This window comes from Genypterus blacodes, unplaced genomic scaffold (assembly GCF_046128005.1).
Source record: "Genypterus blacodes isolate CSIRO-AG114 ecotype Tasmania unplaced genomic scaffold, CSIRO-AGI_Gbla_v1 ptg000017l_1, whole genome shotgun sequence".
Lineage (NCBI taxonomy): Eukaryota > Metazoa > Chordata > Actinopteri > Ophidiiformes > Ophidiidae > Genypterus > Genypterus blacodes.
In genome coordinates this window covers 3,497,459-3,520,220 of record NW_027466831.1, presented here as the reverse complement: position 1 = coordinate 3,520,220, position 22,762 = coordinate 3,497,459, and the positions used below count along the sequence as shown (strand labels likewise).

General features: G+C 46.4%; 2 protein-coding genes across 4 annotated transcripts; both read right to left on the bottom strand.

Moving 5' to 3' along the window:
* Nucleotides 1-1,475: 1,475 nt before the first annotated feature.
* Nucleotides 1,476-7,327, bottom strand: LOC142991230 (protein Wnt-2b-like). 3 transcript variants are annotated; one of them, XM_076141283.1, is made up of 5 exons: nucleotides 7,301-7,327; nucleotides 4,833-5,064; nucleotides 3,842-4,119; nucleotides 3,361-3,625; nucleotides 1,476-2,021 (listed from the first exon to the last, which is right to left on the bottom strand). In XM_076141283.1, the coding sequence occupies exons 1-5, from the start codon at nucleotides 7,325-7,327 to the stop codon at nucleotides 1,786-1,788; spliced, it is 1,038 nt and encodes a 345-aa protein (XP_075997398.1). In that variant the 3' UTR covers nucleotides 1,476-1,785. The 3 variants fall into 3 exon arrangements, with proteins under 3 accessions (XP_075997398.1, XP_075997397.1, XP_075997399.1); XM_076141282.1 differs by lacking the exon at nucleotides 7,301-7,327 and adding an exon at nucleotides 7,004-7,167 and having other exon boundaries at nucleotides 4,833-5,053; XM_076141284.1 differs by lacking the exon at nucleotides 7,301-7,327 and having other exon boundaries at nucleotides 3,361-3,621; nucleotides 3,838-4,119; nucleotides 4,833-4,974.
* Nucleotides 7,328-11,282: 3,955 nt separating this feature from the next.
* LOC142991229 (CTTNBP2 N-terminal-like protein) lies at nucleotides 11,283-21,666 on the bottom strand. The gene is made up of 7 exons (XM_076141281.1): nucleotides 21,561-21,666; nucleotides 18,940-19,044; nucleotides 13,891-14,121; nucleotides 13,545-13,652; nucleotides 13,242-13,430; nucleotides 12,952-13,122; nucleotides 11,283-12,837 (listed from the first exon to the last, which is right to left on the bottom strand). The coding sequence occupies exons 1-7, from the start codon at nucleotides 21,597-21,599 to the stop codon at nucleotides 11,866-11,868; spliced, it is 1,815 nt and encodes a 604-aa protein (XP_075997396.1). The 5' UTR covers nucleotides 21,600-21,666; the 3' UTR covers nucleotides 11,283-11,865.
* Nucleotides 21,667-22,762: the final 1,096 nt, after the last annotated feature.

The following is a 22,762-nucleotide window of genomic DNA, read 5'->3' as shown; positions in this document are numbered from 1 at the left end:
TGTTGTTTGGCCTCTTTCAAAGCACTTTACTTTGGCTCCCCTCCTCATTACGTGGACATGAAAAAATCTGTTGACCCTGAGCATCCCCAGCTTGTTGTCAGATTCATTTAGATCTTTAAACCCCTCTGAGCGTTGCGTCTCCAGTGGTCTAACATGATGTCTGGCTGCATTACCAGATGTTGAAAAGTCAAATTCAGAGTCCTTAGCTTTTTTTTTTTTTTTTTTTCTTCCAGTGGTCTTTTTTGCAATGTTTTGGCCCGATGTCATGAAATACTTCACTTCTCACAAAGCCAATGAATATGTGCACAAAGGAAGGAGAGCACGCTTGCAAAAGACTGCATTGTCAAAGCGTTATCGCTCAATGTGATGACAGAAGAAACATGCTGTGCCGACCTTTGTAATGAAGGACGACCTCTGCATACCACCTGCAGCTTACAAGCCATCATTCAGAACAACACATCTGAGAGTATTGATGACTGGTTTGGTCATTTAAACAGCATCAGGAGGAGACTGAACTCCTCCAAAATCACCTTCACGACAACAGGCGTACTTGTTCGGTTATGAGTCACTGTATAGGCTACTGCTTCATTTCTGATTGAGAATCGACATGTTGCAACTTCTCGACCCCTGACCCTCACCGCACCAAGCCCCAGAAACCCACCCAGTGTGTCTGAGCTGCAGCGTCACTAGACTCGGCAGAAGTCTTGACAAACTCAACAATGTTTTCAAAACCAATCGTGTCACAAAGTAGGAGAGATTCTGACAGAAACCAAAAGTGACATCCGAATGATTTCAACAGAACATATCATCTATTTTGCAGTATACTATGCTGCATTCGTCCATTTTGGTCACTGAATAGCCAATATTCACTCTTTTTTCAGCTTTGTTTTGGTGTCCACCAGCTCCTGGGAACAATATCTGCGTCTTTAGTTGCTAGGTGCTTCTTTCTTCACCCTCCACTTAGGTTACTTTGGTCTCCCAGTGGCTTTGTGCTTATCAGAGCTGCTGTGCTGGTTTTTCAAATTCACATCAGAGGCTTGGTGAGAATCAAAGTAAAGTAAAAACCAAAACAGTTCAATTTCAGTCATTAAAGTCATTTCTTTTGCTGTTAACATCAACATCTTCTCTTATTTTTTAATGTACAATGTAGAAATGAGGGCCGGATAAAGAGGATACTCTGAAAAATGACAAAAGAACAAAGACAATGAATCAGAAGTTGGGAGGGGAAGACTTTCTGTGAGGCAAAACCACCAATTATGTGATATTTCAGACAAATAACAGACACAATGGTGCTCAGGAGGCAGTCATGTCATTTGAAACAGTATATTGTTGGTGTGTTTTCCTTTTCTTACAGAATCTCCCAGTCTTTCATTCTTCCTTTATTATCTGGGCTAAATGTTAAAGTTATATTATTTAAGGACTTTGAGCTAATTGATGCGTTCATACTGTCTTTATTTATGACATCCAGACATCATTTTAAATCCCTGCCTACTAAACGTGCGCCTAAGCAAAATTCAACCACTGTGCATCGGTGATCAAAGTGTGTTTTAAGAAAGTTTAACAAATGATTCTTAGGAACATTTAAAGCAGCACACCGTCAGTATCTGGGCCTATTTTCCAGTTTGTCGTCATCTAATGAAGCTCCTGTAAAGTCCACGCTTCAGGACGTGTCAAAGAGTCAAATCAAAGTCAGAGGTATTAAACTTCAGAGATCCCAATCATACATCCTATACTGTGAGGTCTGACGAGTCACTGGAGACAGCGCCGGCTCACGTCTCTCCAGGATTAGGTAATGCTCATGTCCAGCCAATCAGGTCGTCTGTAGGGCTTGCAGGTGTGCACGTCCACCGTGTCCTCGCAGACCTTGCACTCCACGGCGCAGCACCACCTGAATTTGCACTCGCACTTGGTGAGGCGTTTAACGCGCATGGTGTCGTAGCCCCGCCCACAGCACATGACCTCGCAGCCGTCTGTGCCCCGGGATGACTTGTTACACACTCGGCCTGCTGTGCCCAAAGACCCTGCAGAGAGAAGAACAGGAGAACATGTGGAATCCAAACATACACACTTTGTCCTTTTTCCAAATCAAAACAAATGATTTACTTCTTATACTCGTCGGTCACATTTGGATTCAACAACCGTTGTCATCCTAAAGAAAATTCAGATTGCGAGAGATTGTTTGGATTTAGAACAGACAAGAACGAAGGGCAGTAAAGAACCTAGACAAGGACGTCTGTTCATTTCATCTCTTTCTACACATACAAACATTCAGTGTGTGCACGTCCATGACAGCTAATCCTAGCAGCTGTGAAACCTCTGAACACCGGCGGACGTGTTCACGCCAAAGGCTGAACCCGTCAGGTGAAACATCAGCTTTCCCGCAGTCCTGCAGCCAGCAGGGTGTGGGGGCTTAGAAGCAGTCAACAGAACAGCCTCAGCCTCCCCCCCCGCCCACCCCCCCGCCCCCCAAACACAGATGTGCTTACACACTCAGGTGTGAGATCTGAGACGCAGATCAGATGCCAGGTCTAATAACAGAGCGTCGCTGACGTGAAGAGAAGAGGATAAGGAGAGATATTCCCCTTGGGCTCTAGAGAGAGGAGCTTAAAAGTGACCAAAGGAAGGATTTGAAAAATAAGACCGCATGTATCCTTAGGGTGGGAATTCCTATACAATGGAGATTAGTGGTGAGGAGGATCTTAAGCTCCTTCTATGATCACCTTATAACAAGGAAAGGGGGCTTTTCCTCTGAGTGAACACACCTTCATTACCCTTCAATTGTCAATCTGCAACCCAGCTAACATGAGGGAGGAGTGAAGTTAGTCCCACCACATAAACACTGTGCTGCCGTAACAAACTCACTCACTAACAACAATAGTTAGTGAGCTCCTTCACGCTCGATTGAAGGGGCTGGATTGAAGGAGAGCGACAGAGTTTAACAAAGCAATGCAAACAGCAGTTATTAAAGGAGATGTTAAAGGTCAAATCATTGAACTTTAAGCTGTGAAGGAATGCGGGACTTCAATGGACACGTCGCTGATTCTCGCCCATTTTGGAAAACTGACTTCAGACAATAAAGATCTCAGTTTCTCTCGTCTCATCTATCATCATCATCTGTGTCTTATTATGACTGAACTGGATTGAAACGCCTCAATGGATCCTTGATTCCTGATGACATCATTCTTCTATGATGAGGTTCTAATATACTGTATGGAAGCAAAAGGCCTGAGGTTTATATCAGCTTTACAAACAGTTCACCTGTCATTTGTGACTCTTTTAGTCTTTGTAAGCAAGACATTTTCAGTTCTTCTCCCTCAGAATTTGTCCAATAATCACGATCCTAGATGGTGTCGAACTCACCTGCTGCTCTGTCCATGAGACAGTAATCCGGCGAGTTCTCCACGTACACCAGCTCGTTCTTGGGGCTTCCCTTGAACTCCTTGTCGGCCACCGTGAATCCGGGCCCGTCCTGGTTCATGGTCACCTCCATGGCGGTGTTGTACTTCTTGCGGAGGTAATCTCCGGTCCGCCTGAAGTCGGACATGGCCAGCCAGCAGGTTCTCAGAGAACAGGAGCCGCTGACCCCGTGACACTTGCACTCCAGCTTCATAAAGCGCTTCACTGCCTAGAGCAGAGGTCAAAGGTGACAGGGCGTTAAGCCTATGATGTTGCCCCATGGCATGATGCTAACACAGATGTTAACAAACTGCTTTTCATGCTGATATGATTTTGTGACAACTGGAGTGACTTCACTTTTAACATCTGGAATTATTTATCTCTCATATCTTTCCATGTTTTAAAAAAATGGATTCGACCGCAAACGTCGCTCCCTGCCACTCACCATGCGGCCACACCGGTTGTTGTGCAGGTTCATGAGCGCCCGGGCGTCTTTCACCATCCGCTCCCTGGCATCCACGAAGGCTTTGGCGAACTTTATGCCGTAGTTGATGTTGTCGCTGCATCCGCCCCAGTCAAAGTAGCCCCGGTCGTCGCTGGCTCGCCCGCGCTTGTGGCCGTCGCAGCCGCAGATCTTTAGCTCCCCCTGACTGCAGGCCCTGGTGATGGCGTAGACCACCCCGGCCGAGGAGATGGCATACACGAACGCCGCTTCTCTGCTACCTGGGGAGACCAGGAAACACAACACGCAGTGCTATTACACCCTGGACTTTGGTCTGACTTGTGTTACGGGTCAGTAAAGATCCTCCGATACATCGCAGACGGCAGGAAGGTTGAAATCCCCATTTATGGTGGAAGATCAGACAGGAGAAGCAGCGCTGTCAGCTTTAACATCACAGACAGGCCCACTCTCCTTTTACCTTTTAATTTGCACAGATGGCATCTTTCTCCGTCACTAGGCTGTGTTTTCATTTCAGAGGAGAGGGGGGGGGGGCGTTATTTGGTCTGGCTCGCCCCCCCGCTCCACCACCACCTCCCGTCCTCATTCCTGCTCACGCAATGAAGCAGAACGCAAGCGATATGTCAGGGAGTAAAGCTTTGTCTGGCTGCCAGAAACATCTACCCAAATATTTACATCTCCTATTACTGTTTATACATCGCCAGTGTGGATCTCTCGATCTGCTACTTGTTTTCGGAGAACATCGACTTTCCCAATCTTCCCTCTTTCCGGGGAGGGTGAAACCACAGCACTTTCCCTCTCTGCCTGTACTCTGGGGCAAAGTTGAGATGATTAACAGGCCAAGGTTGATTCCATAAGGTGCCTAATAATTAATCCTACACTTACTAAGCAACCAAAGACGTTTTACTGGGATGATTTACTCATTTCAGTTCAAGAAACACAATCTCACAGCAGAGAATTCCCCAGGCACACTTACTTCTCAGCATGACTCTTCCGAACACGGTGTGGTCGCGGTCCAGCGTGCTGCAGTTCCAGCGGTGATGTCGGAACTGGTGCTGGCATTCTTTGATCCACTCCTTGGCTCCCTCGCCGATGGACTGCATCAGGTCCGGGTGCCGCTGGCAGAGCTGCCTCTGCTTGTTCACCAGACCGGGAATGTTGTTGCAGATCACCCGGGCCCCCAGCGCACCGATGTACCTAAGGAGGCAGATCCAACACGCATCAAGCACAGTTTCAGTGACCATTTGAGTTTTGGTGGAAGTTATTGGTTTGGTTTGACCGCCTGTAAACTTGAGTGTGTTTATATATTAATTCACCAAACGAAAAATATCAAACTTTGTAACAGGAGTGTTGGGGATTCTCCAGACATGCGTCTCCTTCTTGAGGCTCAGATACCCAGGATGTAAAGCAGATGTATTAAATTCCTCCAGTCCACGAAAAGCATCTCTCTCCCTGTGACGGGCCCTTTTTTGCTTTCTGTTCCTATTCACACATAATCCCTCACTTTGTAGCATCTCTTAAAAGGACAGGTCACATGGTGGTGGCATTGTAGAGCGGGGCAGGGGAGTTGGGGTAGGGGCTCTGGAAGCTCTATCAGCACAACATGGGGACAGTAATCTACAGAACATGACAAAACCAGCAATCCGGCTTTTCCCAACCAGCATCCTGGTCCAACCCAACAACCCCCCCCCCCGTCCTCCGTCTAAGCCTGCACGCTCCACTCTCCATCCGGATATCATTATAGACCCTAATTGCGTCCACATTTGTGTCGCCCTGCCCGCCAAGACAAAAACAGATGTAGCAGGCAGTTTCCACTCCTGTTATGGACGTCCCTGTCCCATTCTCACCCTAACTATCTGCCTGAGCAGTAAAGCAGAGCAGAGGCACTGTGCGTGTTTATTGTGTGTGTTGTACATACCAGCCTGGACCAAAAGACCCCTGACTGTCTCTAGGAGGACACACACATAGCGGAGGGAGAGACTTAGAGAGAGCCGCGGGGCGAGGGGGGGGGGGTCCTGTCCTGTCCTCTCCTGTCCTGTCCTGCGCAGTGTGACACATGGTGCTCATCTAAATTATCGCGACGGTTAAATATAGGCCTTAACAATACAAACCAGGATTATAGAAGTATTAATCATCTGAAGAGGAGGCTTCCAAGTCTCTCCGTCCTCCCTATCCTCCATCCGTCCCTCTCTCTTTCTCTGGCATAGTTTGCTCATAATGTATTTGCATAAGACAGCAAAGGGATTACACCATTGTCAAATTGGATAACATATGGTTTTGGCGGGGAAATTACCATTCGGAGGATTATTTAGAATGGGTGTGTTTTGACTCTAAATCCATCAGGGTGACTCTGGTGGAGTGCAGAGCCATAATTCAGTAGTAGCTGTTCAAATTTAAAGACTCTTGAAGGTTAACATCATAGTAAACATTTTCCAACAGTGTGATCTGAGACACACTGTATAAAATGGTTTCAGATGTGTGTGTGTGTGTGTGTGTGTGTGTGTGTGTGTGTGTGTGTGTTGGGGGGGGCAGCAGGTAACCTCCTCTTACATGTTTCTTCTCCTTTGGGCTTTTTAAAACCTCAAGAGAAATCAAGGGGCATTTATTCATGCACCAGCGCCTGCACCTGCCACTTTACTATGGGCAAGATGGATGGATAGGGGAGATTCCACCCGACACCATTAATCTTCATAAACACACTACACACTGCCGAACATCTGACTTTGCGTTGATGTTTCTGAAGGAAATCGTGGCACATTCCTCTGCTGAGAGAACTCAAAGTGAATGACTTCAAACTTGATGCAGCTTGATATTTGCTGATAGATTATTGTGTGTTTTTCCATCCACCTAGACTAATATTGCCAACTTTCACACACGCACACATGCACGCGCACGCACGCACGCACGCACGCACATACACAAACACACACACACACACACACACACACACTCATTCATTCAAGATTAGCAGGTGTGGACAGGATGCAGTAAAAGTTCTGTGAATGCAACTCAAAGGGACATTTATAGTTTGAGTCTCTTTTTATTACTCATTTCTTCAACTTTCTTCAGCACACACACACACACACACACACACACACACACACACACACAGAGGTCGGTGCATATGATCTCGTAACTGCCACTCACCACCACGATGAATCCACTCTCGGCGTGAAAATGAGCAGCAGCAAAATGAAAGTGAAGTACATCCTCGACATGAGTCTGCAGGGCTGCTGGGGCTTGGTGCCATGTCGGCTTCCCGTCGCCTTCCCGCTGTCCGACGAGCCTCGACTTTTCCTCAAACCGAACATCTTCTCTCTCCTCTCATGTGTTCGCACTGTCAGGTATGTGAGTCCTTGACCGTTGTCCGCCGTCCATCATCAGAAAACAGAAAGAAGTTCACAAAGAGGCAGCTTGGGGCTTAGAATCCATCACTTCACGCTGCCTGTTGCGGGCTGTCCGTGAACGCATCCCTGGTCTCCTTTAATGAGCTAGATTCACCGTTTGGCACTTTTTTTTAAATCAAAAATCACCTTTATCCCGAGCTGCAGGAAGTTATTGAGTATATATTTATATCCAGAATCCGGCGAGAGAAGTGTTGAAAAGTCAGTGAGATCACGTGGAGGATCAGAACCGCGTCGAGTGGAGGGGAATCGAGCCCAAACAGATGAGCCGCGCACCTTTCCTCCTGCCTGCAGCCGGGGAGTGAGGATGAGGAGGATGAGGATGAGGATGATGATGATGATGCACGCCCGAACACCGCAGCACTCCAGTGCGTCAGCTGTCCGTGACCCCTCCACACACACACACCACCCCCACCTCTCAGAGAGAAATTCACACACAGCGGCATGTGGACTCACAGACAGTCAGACACTCGGTGTGTGTGTGTATATTTAGATCGATGGAAGGTAAACGAGGGGGACAAGTGTGTCATGAGGCGAAACCAGAGCAAACTGCATCAGATCTTCATCATAACAGATCAGATGTTGGTTGCTCGATTAGTTTATTATTTAGAAAATGAAAAATGGTTTTGGAGTCTTTCTCTGTTTTGATGAGAGAAACTGAGTTCAAAGCCAATACAATGAGCTCAGGAAGTGAATCAAATGCTTCCTGTGGCACATCAACCATATTACATAAACAATTCATGGGGAAATGTAAATGTGAAAACGGCAACCTGATTTAAAACGATAAAAACTAAACAAAATGACAAACCTATTAACTAGTTAATTTAACCCAGTCCCAAAATACTTCGATTAAATTGAAATTTAAACTGAATATCATGAATTTAATATAGGGCAATACAGATGTAATATTTCAGTATTTCAGTCATTCAAACACTGATTAGTTGTATTGAACATTTGTGTGAAGTATCAAACAGGTAAAGAGCCTGCGTGTTGTCCCCTTGTGAGTCCAGTATAAAGGAGAGTGTGTTTTGCTTGGGGACATTCAGCTATGAGAGGTCAAGCTTTCCTGCTTTGACACATCATTAAACAGGAACTTGTTGTCTCCATAGAGATAGGTAAATCCTTCCCAGGGGGCATTTCAGACCTTGTTTGGCTAACATAGAAGTGCTACAACTCCACTCTACACGTTAGTACTGCTGTTGCACACAACTCTCACCATTGCTGGGAATTATAGGTTTTCAATTGCTGTAAGCCTCAAAGTCATAATTCCATCATTTAAAGGAAATCTGCTTTCCAAACACCTGCACCTTAAATGAACTGGATATTGTGTGTGTGTGTGTGTGTGTGTGTGTGTATGTGTGTGTATACTGCTCTCTTGCCTGGATGGGTGGATTCAGTGTGAAAATGAAACTTCCTCCAAAGTAAATATTTTATAAGGCAGCAGCAACGTAATAACATGATGGAGATGATGATGATGATGTTGATGTTGATGGAGATGTGTAGATTTTTGAGCCCAAATTTGATTTTCCTCTCCAGTGTCCAAATGTCCTCAACCTGATAAGACAACCTATAGACGTCCCAACATATAACTGTCCTATGCCTCCTAAGGATTAAGATAGGGAGTGAATTTCTCACTTATTGCTCCTTACATACAGCTCAAACCTTTCCTGTGATGTTCCCTGTGTGTAAGTTTGTAGTTCAGGTCCAATGGAAAGATGTATGTATGTATGTAGGTACATGAATGTGTGTGAGGTCATTTTAATCACAGTGAAGTCCAGGGGCATTAGTGAAGGAGAGGTCAATAACAAAGTTGCTGCCTAAAAATACAACATTAAAGGCTGTGTGTGTGTGTGCGTGCATGCGTGCGTGCGTGCGTGCGTGCGTGCGTGCGTGCGTGCGTGCGTGCGTGCGTGCGTGCGTGCGTGCGTGCGTGGGTGGCTGCGTGGGTGCGTGAGTGTGTGTGTGTGTATGAGAGAGAGAGATTTGTATGATTTGCAAACTTGTTCGCTGTCTATTCACTGAATGTTCCCTCTTCTTGCGCGCTCTCTCTCTCTCTCTCTCTCTCTCTCTCTCTCTCTCTCTCTCTCTCTCTCTCTCCCTCACACTCACGCAGAGCTGCTCTGTCCTTCACTTATGTCATATCTAAATATTGGGCAACACTTGGATCCTCATTACATGTGACCCCATCTTTCTTTACCCCTCAGACAAGCTATGGATTTTACAGTGACAACTCTATAACAAATTGCTTTACAGGCAGCAGGTGATGGTGGCGAGAACACTGCAGTCACCCGAGCACCTCCCTCTCCTTCTGTCTGGCTTTGAGCTCGCTCCAGCTGTGGCGTTCGAGGGGCTCAGCGCGGGGGGCCGACGTCCTATTCTAGGCCCCTCTCATGGCTCAGGCTAACTTTGGACTGGCAGAAGAGAGGGAGTAAGGAAAAGAGGATGGTACAGCACGGACACGGTCGAGTGCTCAGATGACAGAGATTACAATCATCGTCTCATCACTCACTCAGGCTGCGGCGCACAGAGCGGCTGCATCACCGGCCGGGCAGACATATTTTTGGTTTCTTGCAACAAAGAGGGCTGTAAATTTGTGGTTTAAGTCCTGACAGGTTTGCGCGTTCCCTCCTTGACCTCAGTGTTGTCATCTCATTCACACAGCGCGTCACCGCAGTCATGTCTGTCCCACTTCATGTCGCATAGTCATAAACCAGATCCACCAAGGTGAGACGATTGCAGAGATCCATTTTCAAGTTCAAGTTTGTATATTTATAGCAGCCTTTTATCAAAAGCAAGTCTCACATGATCTTATGTTGAAATCACATCAAATCTATCCATTGTAGTCAAAAAACGAGGAGGATTTTGGAGTCAACCTCATAAGAAGATACTGCTTTGGGATGCTTATGGACAGAACAGGAAGAAGAGCAACACATTTATGTATTTACTCCCCAGACAGTTCAACTAAATGTGTTTATGGAAGACATTCAGCTTATAGTTTGTATATACAGTATATGTTGTTAACGGAGGACAGCAGAGGACGACTGTAGACAGCAGTGAGACAGGACATGTCCCCAAACAGCTCATGGACCTGTGGACGTTTGGGACGGCTGAGGGGACCAGACTGGGCCTGTGTTGGCTTTGTGATGCGGCCCTGCTGGAATGTTAATTAGGTGAGCTGAGCAGAGAAGAGGTGACCCATCTCTTTAACCAGCCCAGCCTCCCCCCCCCCACAACAAGAAGGTGGATTTAATTTGACAGACAGCCGTACTCACTGCACGCTACTCTACTCCATTTTCACTGCTTTCTCAGTCGAGTAATTGTTTTGGAGAGAGTAGACGTCACTGTAAAGGTGTACAAAGTCTTTCATCCACATCAAAGCATTATTATTTCATGTGGCAGGAGCATCACACACTGGTGCACAGCTCTGATGGGGACTGGAGCAGCAAGAGTCCCAGGAGAGAAGAGATCTGACAGTACTGGATGAAGCGAGTAGTTCCACCACCCATGACCAACTGACTGGAGTGAGTGTGGGAAATATACAAAGATAGCATGTGTGTGCATGCGTCTGCTCATTTCTTACTGTTTTTTAATGAAAAAAAGCACCATCCGGGGAAAGGAATAGAAGTAGAATCATCACTCATTGTGGCGAGTCGCTCAACAAGGCAAAGATAATGATCAGTTCAGCCCCAAGACCAGGATGTGACATCTGTGCAGCCAGTAACCGTTCAATTCCCTTCGTCTCACAGGCTGCAGTAACTACTTATCAGACACCGCCTCCTAGAGGACATCATCTGTCTGTGCAGCACATTTCACAGGACAATGCAATTTGGAAATTCATGTTTATGTCATTTGTTAGGAAATCAAATCTGAATCTAAAAACTTGACGATTTCATTCAAAGGCTTTTCCATTAATGTAACTAATCTGAGCTATATGACTGATTACTAATGTGTATAATACTCCATACTACAATACTCTAGAATTGATTGTGCTGTATATGATCTTTATCTTGACGAACAGAATCCACCTTAAAACTTGAGTTTATTGCATGAAAACATGACGTCTTGCTTCTCCAGCCTTACAATATACATTAAAATACTGAATTATATTGATATTTGTGTACAAGCTATCATACAGAGAGAGAGATTGAAAAATAAACTATCCATTTATATATATATGTAAAAAAAGATACACAGTTACATAGGAGTGCATATGCAGATGAGAACATTGTCTACATTGGTCAGTGTTAAATTTGGTCTAAAATGATTTGTTTTAATAAGCAAAGTAATGAGAACAAAGCATGGAAAGAACAAACTTACTTCTGCTCTTTGGATATACTTCATAACTGTATGGTTTGCCATAAATATTGGTGCAGCTAAACCTACTGACTGTGATCGGTCATTAGTCCCTTAACCACTTCATGGAATAGTGTCTTACATTAGAAAACTATATTCATTCATATAAATAAAAGACAAGTAGTATAACAGTGTTTAAGGGGCGGGCTCTGCTGTAATAATCATAAGAAGTACATAAAGGGTCATGCTTTAATCATAACTATGAGAGCAGAGCAGCAGCTGGGTGATTACTAACAGATGAAATGAAACCGTTTAATTAGAGGAGACCACCATGTCCAGTTCTTTGACTCCCTCCTGGCTGGAGGTGAGGCCACAGCTGCCTGAGAGTGGACCGTCAGAGAAATGGCTGGCAGAGCGAGGCACCGGGGCCGGGGAGGGCGGGGCCTGTCCCAGACCGGGCTTCTTTGGAGGGATAGGCGGGGGGTTTCCTCTGTCCGCCCTGGGGATGACGGGCGATCTGACGCCCTGCGGGAGAACCGCCGCCACCGCCGCCGCCCTCCCGATGACAGGAGAAGAGGGGGCTGCCAGGTTGCGGTAGTCTGTACCAAAGGGCGAGTTGTTTGGCGCGGTGAGCTTTGGCTGGACGGTTGTGAAGCGAGACAGGACTTGAGTGACTGTGCTCCGGGCCAGCTGCTTCATAGGGCTGGCTTCTGGAGAGGAGCTGGTCACAGGAGGCGGGAGGTCTTTAGGAGAGTGCAGGGGGGCGAGCTGGGTGGCCTGGGACTGAGGCTCGGGCTCAGTGGTCCCCTGGAATTTGTGACGAGCGGCGTGGAAACGCTGATTGATCCCAGCCTGGTAAGAGGACTGATAGCCAGGAGGGCCAGGGCTACCTGGAGAGGATTTGGCAAGGACAGGAGAGGCACAGGGTGAGGAGGGGGGCAGAGGTGAGGGGGCGGCACTGCAGGAGGGTGACACCCCCTGGCTTTGATGATGGACGTGGACTGAATTTTCATCGCCATTCTCCAGACATATCTCAGAGAGGACATTCTCAGGAGCACCATTGTGCCCCATGGCCTCCACCAGACAATGGTGACCATTGATTATTGGCTGTGGCGGGTGCTGGATTCCACCCCCCTCAATGTCCTCCACCTTAATGGTCTCTATTGTGGTCTTTCCTGCAGGAACCTTTGCGGCCCACTCCTCCTTTCCTCCTGATTCTGTAACCGCTGCCCTCACTGCATCCATCACGTTCACTTCCTCCAGCTTCCTCCTCAGCTCTTCCACCTTATTACAGAGCGAAATAAAGCAACTCCTGTTAGGCAATTGTAAAAACGGAAACTTGGTGCCTGGTTACTGTAATTCTACACTGCATGGTAGCGAGTGTGTGAGTGTTGGCACCTGTTGTTGTAGCTGACGACAGTGTGCTTCCTCCTTCTTGAGCCGGGAGCGGAGCTGCTCTCGCTCCGTGTCAAACTCGGCCAGCTGCTCCTCCACCCTGGCCTCCATCCTCAGGGCTCTCCTCCTCTCATCCTCCAGTTCCGTCCTCAGGGCCTGACAGGCCTCTTTCTCCTAGGATCAGAAGAAGTCTGTTAACCCAGCGAGACCAAACCACCAAAACTAACATTGAATCATGAAGAACTGTGAGGGGAGAAATGCAAGACTCCAACTTGGGGTGAAAGCGTTGGTACCTTGTCCATTTTGCGGCCCAGCTCGGTCAGACGGTGACCCTCTTCCAGAGCTCTGGCGCTGGCCCACTTGCACTCTTTGGCCAAAGCACAGGAGAGCTGTTTGTGCTGAGCTCGTTCTTCTTCTAGCTGGTCTGTGATCCGCTGTTGTTCCTTCTCCAGTCGCCTGACCTGGCTCCGCTCAAACTCCAGCTGTAAAAACAGGACGGGTTTACAAAACAAGTCAAACTTGTCATTGTTGGTAAAAGTGAGATGCACTTCCTGTACTGCAGCCGTTCTGTTCTGGCTCTGTGGCTCAACCCGCACCTGCTGTTGCAAGCGCTCCCTCTCCTTCTCCAGGATGTAGGTGACATCATCTCCCTCGGCAGTGTCCTCGGCGTGTCTCCTCTTCTCCTCCTCCAGATCTGCAATGACCTGAAACACACACAGGGGGGAGACAGAGGCTCATGAAGCACATCACCTCTCCTAAAAGTTGCTGTTAAGGACAATTACTGCTACTTTTGAAGTGATTAGTGCACTGAAAACAAAGGGAACCTGAAATAACAACCCCACACTTTACACGCTTACTATTTCTGGCACAGAAGGTGTTGATGGAGCGGGACAGTTTATTGTAATCTTTGAACTTCTGGGATCCAAACAAAAGAGGACCTACCCTCCTGTGTCTGCTCTCAGCTGCAGCCAGCTGGGCCAGCATCTTCTCTTGCATCCTCCTGCAGTGGCTCACCACCAGTTTGAGAATGACCAGAGGGTTGGAGGTGGAGGGACCGCCCGGGTCTTTGGCCTGGCCCCCCACGGCCTGGCTGTCTCTCTGCAAGGCCAGGAAGGGGTCGCTGAGGTTGTACCGTCCGTACCGCTCCTGGACAAAAAGCTCTTTTCTCTGGGCCTGGATGAGAAGAGGTGAAAGGTCAGACGGCAGCCAGAGAGGGAGGGACGGTATAGCCGCTACATTTACAAGATTTCTCTTTATGAAGGTTTCTTCAATTTCCATTTCATTTCCTTAAAGGATAGCGTTATGGTAGGGGGCGGGATGGGGATCTGTTGATCTATTGGTCTGTTAACCCCTTTGAGACAGTGTGATACTGAGCTACACACATTTAGCTTTTGCCTTTGTTCCAATGATCCTTGGCAGTTATGTTTTTATGTTTTTAATTCATATGTCACATATGATTCATGACTGTCATTTCTCAACAGCCCAACATTACAGGAAATCAGATCCAGGGCTGGACACCACCAGAAACATCTCCTACACTGGAGGAGGGAGGAGGAGTGGGGATGAAATAAAGAAACCACAGCATGAATGTAGACAAATCACCACACACATTGTGCTAGGAAGATGCAAGAGCAACAGATGGTGTGTGTGTGTGTGTGTGTGTGTGTGTGTGTGTGTGTGTGTGTGTGTGTGTGTGTGTGTGTGTGTGTGTGTGTGTGTGTGTCTCTTTCTGTCTGTCTGTCTTCATCACGGACAGCAGCTGTGGACTGAGCTTCAACCAGGGCAGAGCTGCTCTCTGTTTAACTTGGAGGGCTGCAGGAGAGCTGCTGACCAGGGCTCCACCAAAGAGGATCAAGAGATTAGAAAGGACAGGATCCTCTCTGGCCCAGATCCTGATGGGCCAAGACAACATGACTCTGACAACTGTGTAGATGAGAGCTCGGCTACATGGAGGAGCTCGTCTGATAAGAGAGATTTCTACTTGTTTTTATATATAAAAAGGTGATCATCCTGTTTTCAGTGTGGATTCCCAGCAACATCAATCAAACTGATATTAGGTTAAAATAAGAACAATAAAGCCCCACTGTGTTGAGCCGCAAACACTGAATCCCTACATTTAAGAATAGCTTCCTTAATTATTTGCTCTGATTAAGATATCAATTGTATCTTAAGCAGAAGGATGCAACAGTGAGAGGGAAACTACCGATACTAAACTCCATCCTCATGTTTGGTACAAGCTGGTTCATGTAAAAGGACAGTTTGACAGCTTCTTAACGTTCCTGAACAACACAGCAACGGTAACACTCCAGAGACGCAGGACCACAGTTCGTCCAACTTCTATCTCAGAAAAGAGGGCAAAGCTGTCGTATTAGTTCTGGTGTTTTTTTTGCAGGGGGTTTGGAGTGAAGGTGGATCAAAGGGATGAAGGGTAACAGGGACACACAAGAGGGCCCAGGAGAATCAAGCTGAAAAGGAGGAGGAGCCTCAAAGCCCAGGGATGATCTCAATCTCAATCAGTGGTTTAAATTTTACAGTGCAGGTTCCCCAACTTGGCATTATAAATTCTAAAGATGTACTAGCCTCCGCAGCAGAAGATGAAACTCCTTTAATGACTTTCCTAGCATTACTTCTCTCTCTTATTTGAGGCAGCACTGTTTTCTTATTCTCTGTGTGTGGAGTTTACACAAATTCTCCTCCTTTCAACTCTTTCCCCTCCGTCTCCGCCCCCGGACCTTCAGCGCGCACAGACATCCGTGCACGTCCTCCACAAAAGGGAGACTTGTTCCCCCGGCCGCTCCGTCCATTTCTGACTGGCTTGCAAAGAAAGAGGAGGAAGTGAGGAGTGGGAAGACAGGAAACACATTCATAAGGTGACCTCATGTTTAGAATCCAACACGCTGTAGAGCCTCTGTGTGTGTGTGTGTGTGTGTGTGTGTGTGTGTGTGTGTGTGTGTGTGTGTGTGTGTGTGTGTGTGTGTGTGTGTGTGTGTCATGCTGATGCCTACATGTACCATTAGAGCTGCATAGATGATCTACATCTGATATTGTCTTATAGTTTCTATGACTTTTGTCTCTTTTTCTCTTGTTCTCAAACACTTGATTACTTCAGAGTACAAAGCTGCTTGTGTGTCCTATAGCCGTGGCAGGATGTGGATTGATGATGAGTGAAGCCCTGGTTCAGCCGGAGGACAGTCAGACATCTTTCAGCACTTACAGGCTGCAAATCCTTTCAAATATCAAAGCACTTACAGCAGCTAAAGAACCACGTTTAAAATACTTCTGCAAAGGGAAAATGAATAGACAATGTCTCATTCTCTGTCTACGTGTGAGAAAAATAGAGAAGTAGATTAAAAATAAACTTCCACCAGGCCCAATCAGTGTAGGCGACTGAAAAACTGGAACCCAGGCTCCTCTCCTCATTCAGAGCTGTCTCATTACTACAGAAACCGTATTAAAACTAAGTTCATTTGTAGGAGGCCCGGCCAACCACACCATGTGAACTCGACAGTTAATTAAAGGCTCATTTCCATATTTGAGCTCCCTTTGAACTTTAAGACTCTTCCCAGAGCATAAACTGGTTCACTGCGGGAGGTTTGTGTGCCAAAACGCCAGCGTTGCCAGAGCCGAACTTCCTTTTGAAAGCCGCAGCATGAAGAGAAGTCAGCAGCTGCGCAAGTGAGTCACAGGGGGGGGGAATGCAGTGGATGGCTAGGATGCCATTGATAGTTCTGTGTAATTAAATAGAGAATACGGTGGAGAAACCACAGCGTTCAGCTTTCATCATGGCCTTAAACCGCTGCTATTCACCAGCCGCAATGAGCGGCTCTTCAACCGTCAGGCATGAAGCTTTAACACGTTTAACTAGGTAAGAAAGAAGAGAGTGGGAGGACCAGAACCAGAACCAGAGCAGAAAGGAGGAGCCTACTGGATGGGTTAGTAAAAGACGCATAACTAATTCTATTTAGACACTTAGAGACTCACATGACAGCCAGTGTCAGCTTGAGATGTGGCGTCACGTCAGTCAGCTGTCAGTCAGCTGTCAGCAACAGGACTGAGCCTGATCCTGTCAGGACTGAAGCCTCCTCTGCCGGCTTATTGTTGGGAAAACAAAAACTCGTGCGAGGGGCCAAGATTCCACACCGTCAACAGCCGAGTGTTGTGGACAAACGCGTCTGACCTTGCTGACTCATTAGGAATAAAACGAATCCTGCAGAGGGGAGAGAATGAACGGCACGCCACCGTGTAATTGTCAGTTTATCTCAGGAGTCGGCTCGAGGCAGTTTTCATCTAATTAGTCTCCATTTATGCCACTGTGTGTGTGTGTGTGTGTGTGTGTGTGTGTGTGTGTTCATTTCCCCTAAACTATGCAACGTTGGCAGAAGAGAGGAGCAGTTACTCCAGGTCAGTGAATGTGCCCTTAATGAAAACACTGCAGCATTGATCTGGCCTCTGTCCTGCCAGTTGCGGCGTGTGTGTGCTGCGGGGGGGGGGGGGGGGGAGGCATGAACGGAGCGCAGCCACTTTCAAGCTCCAGTTAAGGTCCATGTTTATTTGTTCTCTCACAGCAGCCTCCCTCATATTGAGTCATCAGGCGCCCAGCGTGCTGTAACTCCTCTTGCCTTAGATGGCCAGATCCCAGGAGAGATGGAGGAATGCGGTCTAGACACAACACACCGACACTCAGCGGCAGCCGGGGCCTTTTTGAAATGGACTGCAGTGTTCTACTTTGCTACGGCCTCTCCCGAGTTTGCTCTTTCAATAGAGCGTTTCACTGCAGGAAACCCAAACAGCATTCCAACAGTGTAATGGCTCTAAAACTTTAAATTAATAGCTGGGGCTTCTGTTTCAGAGACAAACACGGCTCGTCACCGGTCTTTGGTGGAGGATTTCACAAAAGTGGGGTCGTACACCTCTTCCATTCATAAGGCCCACTACATCCTGACTGAGGCTGGAGCGAGCAGTGTGGCGGTGACGTGGCCCCGCAGCGTGATCAATACGTGTGGGAAAAGAGTCCAACATTCCTTTTACTGTAATGTGGTGCTTATCCTGCCAGAGTGAGACGTCAGAAACGTGTGAGTGTGGCACAAGAGGCTCGAGTGGAGAGAAACTCTGCAGCCCCCTATTGTATTCAAAGTTACACGCACTTAGTAAATTGCAGCATTGAAGAGACACTTGGTTTTTACATACCAGGTTTTTTTCACCCTTGAATGGACCTGAGCTGAATAAAAGTTACTCTGCGTGAGGCTTTTAGCTTAGTTGGACACAAATAGGCTCAGCTCTGCCTCAGAAAGTGTTTTCCTTTGACATTTTGCTCTGAAACACCAACATTTCTTTTACCGCCAAGTAGCTGTGAGAATGAAAAGAAGCAAGGAGTGATAGTGCCTGAGAGTTATTCAGTTTATACAGTTCTATGTGGGACACGGAAGACGTGTAAGGCTTTTATTTTGGCCTGCAAAACCTTGAATGAGGGTCCGTTGAAAAGCCTCAGGACCTGGTATGTGAAAGCCACATATCTCCACAACGCTGCAATTCACACAAAAGACAAGATCGGAGAATCCCTTTGAGGACAACAGAAAGAGGACAAAGCTCCAAACATTCACTCCATACCATACACACAGACTGTAGTAGACTTAGAAAATGTGAAATAGATCCAAATATTAGTCGAGCTTGCCACTGCGTACAACTTCCTTACAGGAAATCAGAGTTATGTGGGTTAAATGTCGACTGTCCTTGCCCATTTCCTTCTTCTTATTTTCCACTTTCCTGGATCAAACGAGTCGCCGCCGGCTCCTTAACCAGACTGTTTTCACAACCCAAACCTTATAAAGAATGCACTGTACCTACGTGAAGACACCGGACCTGAATGCACCACCTGTTCCCATAACACAGCTCAGTGGTCTCTCTCTCCCCCACAGGCATCCGTACACACTCTTTAGCTCCCTGCCCCGTCTTGACTTTGTAATACTTGTGGCCGGCGTCATTGATCTGTACCTTGAGGGCATCGATGACCACGTCCCGGGCCTCCAGCTCTCCCTCCAGGACGCTGAATAGCATCAGCAGCTCCGGCTTGCTCAAACTCTCCATGTTCAGCTTGGGCTGCGAGAGGGAAAAGGGAGGAAAACAGAGGACGGGGGTTGACTGACTGATCGTTCATATGACTGATGGGAGAAAGCAGGTTACTTGAGTTATTCCGATGCGTCCGGTCCTAATGAAGTATCCAGGATGTGCAGTATACAGTATCTGCATATAGAGAAACCATATTGTCTCAATCGCAGGCTGAACTTAAACGGTTTAGCAGCGTTGAGGCCGCTGCTGAGGCACGTGGGGAAATTTTAAAGTGCAACTTTGCAGCGAAGTTACTCGTTTGATTCTCCTGCAGCCTTTCAGATACTGCAGCTCACCGAGGAAATAGATGCTGGCGTGTGTTCATCAGGCACGGACGGAACTGATCGCGTATCAAACACCAGACGGATCACGTTCTATCATCGGGCCGCTGCTACAAAGCTGACTGTTCACTTTCTAATGCCAAATCCGACGCTGCACATTATGTCACGTGGTGTTCTGTTTTGTTTCGCCGTACACAATGAGTCCGAGAGGGGGGGATTTTGTGTTGGAAACACGATGCGGTCTCTTTGTAGTGTCAGCGCGCCCTAATCTCACAGCTGTGTTGGTTCTGATGACGAGCCCTGCGGTGTCCACACTTCAAACATCCACAACCGCAATCTGGCCAAGTGAACACACGCAGGCCCCTCTTTGAAATAGGATCAAAGCTGTGCAAAGTGTTATTGCACTACCCATCATTTTCAGATGGGAATCATCAGGCGGGACATGTCGGATTAGACGGACACTGTACTTGAAGACTACTGAAAAACACAAATACACTCCAGCTTGAATCACACAAGCGTGTATGCTCCCCTGTGATTGGGCTCCAGTTGGCTGGCTGGAGATCCACACCTGAGCTCAGTTTGGGCTTTACTCCGAGCTCCATGCTCACTACAACTTTTCCACATCAAGCAGTCATGAGGAGGGGGGGGGCTCCTGTGTCTGTCTGGGCACTGGTTGCATAATAACAGACATAAGCTGTGGGCCTTTCATATCACAGGAAGTAGCTTCTGGACTAAAATACTTCCTAAGCACATGTGGGAACATTAGAAAAATACAAACCTGTTAACATTAACAGTTGAATGGAAAACTGTGCTGACAATGACCATAAGGCATTTGACTTTACATATACAATAACAGTAACGTGTTAACAACCATAAAGTGCAGTATGCAGACGACAAAATGGCTCCAATCTGCTGCCATCCTTCTTCCAAATACATTTCTTTGCACTGCACCCAGAGCTTAAATCCCTCCAGTGCTCTCAGAAAGAAGGCTCACAGTGTTGTGACTGTGCCTTTACCAGCACTCATGGTCTGTGGTTTAACCACAGGGGTAAAATGCAAATTAAACTGCAGTACACACACCTCCCTTGGTTTAGGGTTTACAGGCTCCCTCCTAATTTCACTGGCTACTGTCATGACTGTAGGAGTGTGTGCTGAGAAAGGAATTACTCCTGAAATCAACATTTGTTTTAGACCTTGGCGATTTCAGTAACATTTCTCCTAATCCCAGAGTTGGATTGGGTAATCTTTGAGGTTTTACAATCAGGGAGAGAGCATGGGAAACTACAATATTCCCACACGTTGTCTCAGATCACTTCCGATTATGAAAGCCCTGCTTCCATAATCCCTTTATCCGTGTTTGCTTTAAGCCTGGTCAGCCACGCACCTTGGCCTGGACCACTGTAAACATGGGAGTAACACGCTACATCCATTATAGCTTAGACATACAATGACTCCAGGCAAAGAGGCCCCCAGGTTAAGGGTAGATAGTTGCACTTTCTATTCAAATAAAACGGGGAAAATAAATCCCATTACTATTTTCACATGGAGTGAAGTCAGGAGGCACTTTTTTTTGCAGTGGAATATCAAATCATCAAGTGTTCTCTCCATATCCTTCAATGATATTGGCTGTAAATGTTGAGAATCTGAACGTTGGATGAGCACATGTCCCAGAATGTGTTTGACCCACATGTGGGGTCAACTCAGGGGACTATCCAGCCTCGGTCAGGAGGTCTGACTGCGTGTATTACTGGACACTCAATTGGATTTAGTGCAAAACCTCCTTTCTGGGTCGACTTACTTACTCTGATGTAGCCTCATGTTTACAAAAACGTCGCAAAAAACACACAAATGGCTGCAAATTGGTGTTTACAGTTATTGAAGCGTGATTGCGCGCTATTAAGTAATTAGGTAAAGTCGTTTTAAATGAATTAAATAACAAAGATTCAACTCTATCTCCTCAAGATGCGTCGCAATGTTATTCCCTGCGTTTCCACGTTGATACATGCTGTGTTTGTGTTTAAGTGGTGCAGTGTTTTGCAAGAAGAAAACAGATCTTCGTGTCATTTGATCTCGCCGAGACACAAACCGAACGGTCCGGCCTGCAGCTCGGACCGCATCGCATCTCTTTTCTCTACTTTCCGGAGCAAAAAGTCAGCGAGAAAGTGAACACAAACCCTCCCCGCGTTCACACAGCAGTTACAGATGGATTCGTAAAGCGACTCTTACCTTCATTCGGGCCTGTGAAGTCTGAGAGAACTCCGGCATGAACTTTTTTCCTGTCAGAAGATTTGTTTCACTTGATTTGCGTCCTCCGCGGAACACTGGGCGACCAAATATCTTTGACTGACAGGCAAAGCAGCCAATGGGTGAGGCAGACGGAGTACTCCGGCCAATTAAAGTGCAGCTTTTTAGAAAAGAAGGCGGGGATAATGTAGTACCGCCTCCTGGATTTCTTTGTTTAGTATTTGTTAGAATTTCTTGACTTTTCTTAAAGAATCTCTCACTGTCTTGCAAACTCTTTCAACAACATCCCTGTGGGAGCACACAACAGACATACACGGATGTTCTACTCATATACATTACTACCATGAAAACGTGTAGAGCATGTGTCCAAAATACAGAGTTGGTAGCATTATTATCATAAATCTAAGCTTAGAGTTATGCTGCTGTGCTTGTAAAGTCTACTTGAGGAATTGACAACTTGCAATGCAACGATAGAGACATGATGAGTTATAAACATGACGCCTCCGTTAGCTATTTCTACAAATTAATTACAGCCAGAATTATTAATCATTACAGGGAATGCGAATTAAAGGGAATTACAGTATTATTGGCTGCCATCTGGTGGTATGGTGACTGTAAACTCTCCAGCCTGTGGGGTTTAAATAAGAGTGTGTGTCTGATGGAAGAAGCAAGAGCAAGATCTGCCCACAAATCTGATGATGCACAGACTGTAGATCAATTAATAGATTAATAAATAAGCCTGATATCCTGAATCAAACTCGAATAAGCAATGAGAGCTTGCTGGACTGAAGACATTACTGTAACTATCCAGAGACTCAGAGACAAATTCCTACACCTGAATCTGCACATTTCCAACAGATTAGCAGATGTTGTTATTTATTACATGTGTTAGACGCAGAGGAAAAGATGCAAGGTGACATTAATCACAAGATGCTGTTCCCTGATAATTTAATATGGATCCACTGTTGTAATTTGTAACAGCTGCCAGTAGAGTGCAATGCTCACACAATTCCAGTCCCGTTGTTTTCATTTGCCTCTGAACATGCAATATAACATGATCGGCAGCCAATCTTTAATTTAACAATGGTTTAAATAATATAATATAATATAACATAATATAATATAATATAATATAATATAATATAATGTAATGTAATGTAATGTAATGTAATGTAATGTAGTAT

Excerpts from the sequence above, each read along its gene's own strand:
- LOC142991230 (XM_076141282.1), bottom strand. The coding sequence starts at position 7,167 with ATGTTCGGTTTGAGGAAAAGTCGAGGCTCGTCGGACAGCGGGAAGGCG. Across the intron at positions 5,054-7,003 it reads AGAGTGGATTCATCGTGGTG|GTACATCGGTGCGCTGGGGG; the intron begins GTGAGTGGCAGT and ends CTGCCTCCTTAG. Across the intron at positions 4,120-4,832 it reads CGGAAGAGTCATGCTGAGAA|GTAGCAGAGAAGCGGCGTTC; the intron begins GTAAGTGTGCCT and ends TGGTCTCCCCAG.
- LOC142991229 (XM_076141281.1), bottom strand. The coding sequence starts at position 21,599 with ATGCCGGAGTTCTCTCAGACTTCACAGGCCCGAATGAAG. Across the intron at positions 13,653-13,890 it reads CTGAGAGCAGACACAGGAGG|GTCATTGCAGATCTGGAGGA; the intron begins GTAGGTCCTCTT and ends TGTGTGTTTCAG. Across the intron at positions 12,838-12,951 it reads GTCGTCAGCTACAACAACAG|GTGGAAGAGCTGAGGAGGAA; the intron begins GTGCCAACACTC and ends CTCTGTAATAAG.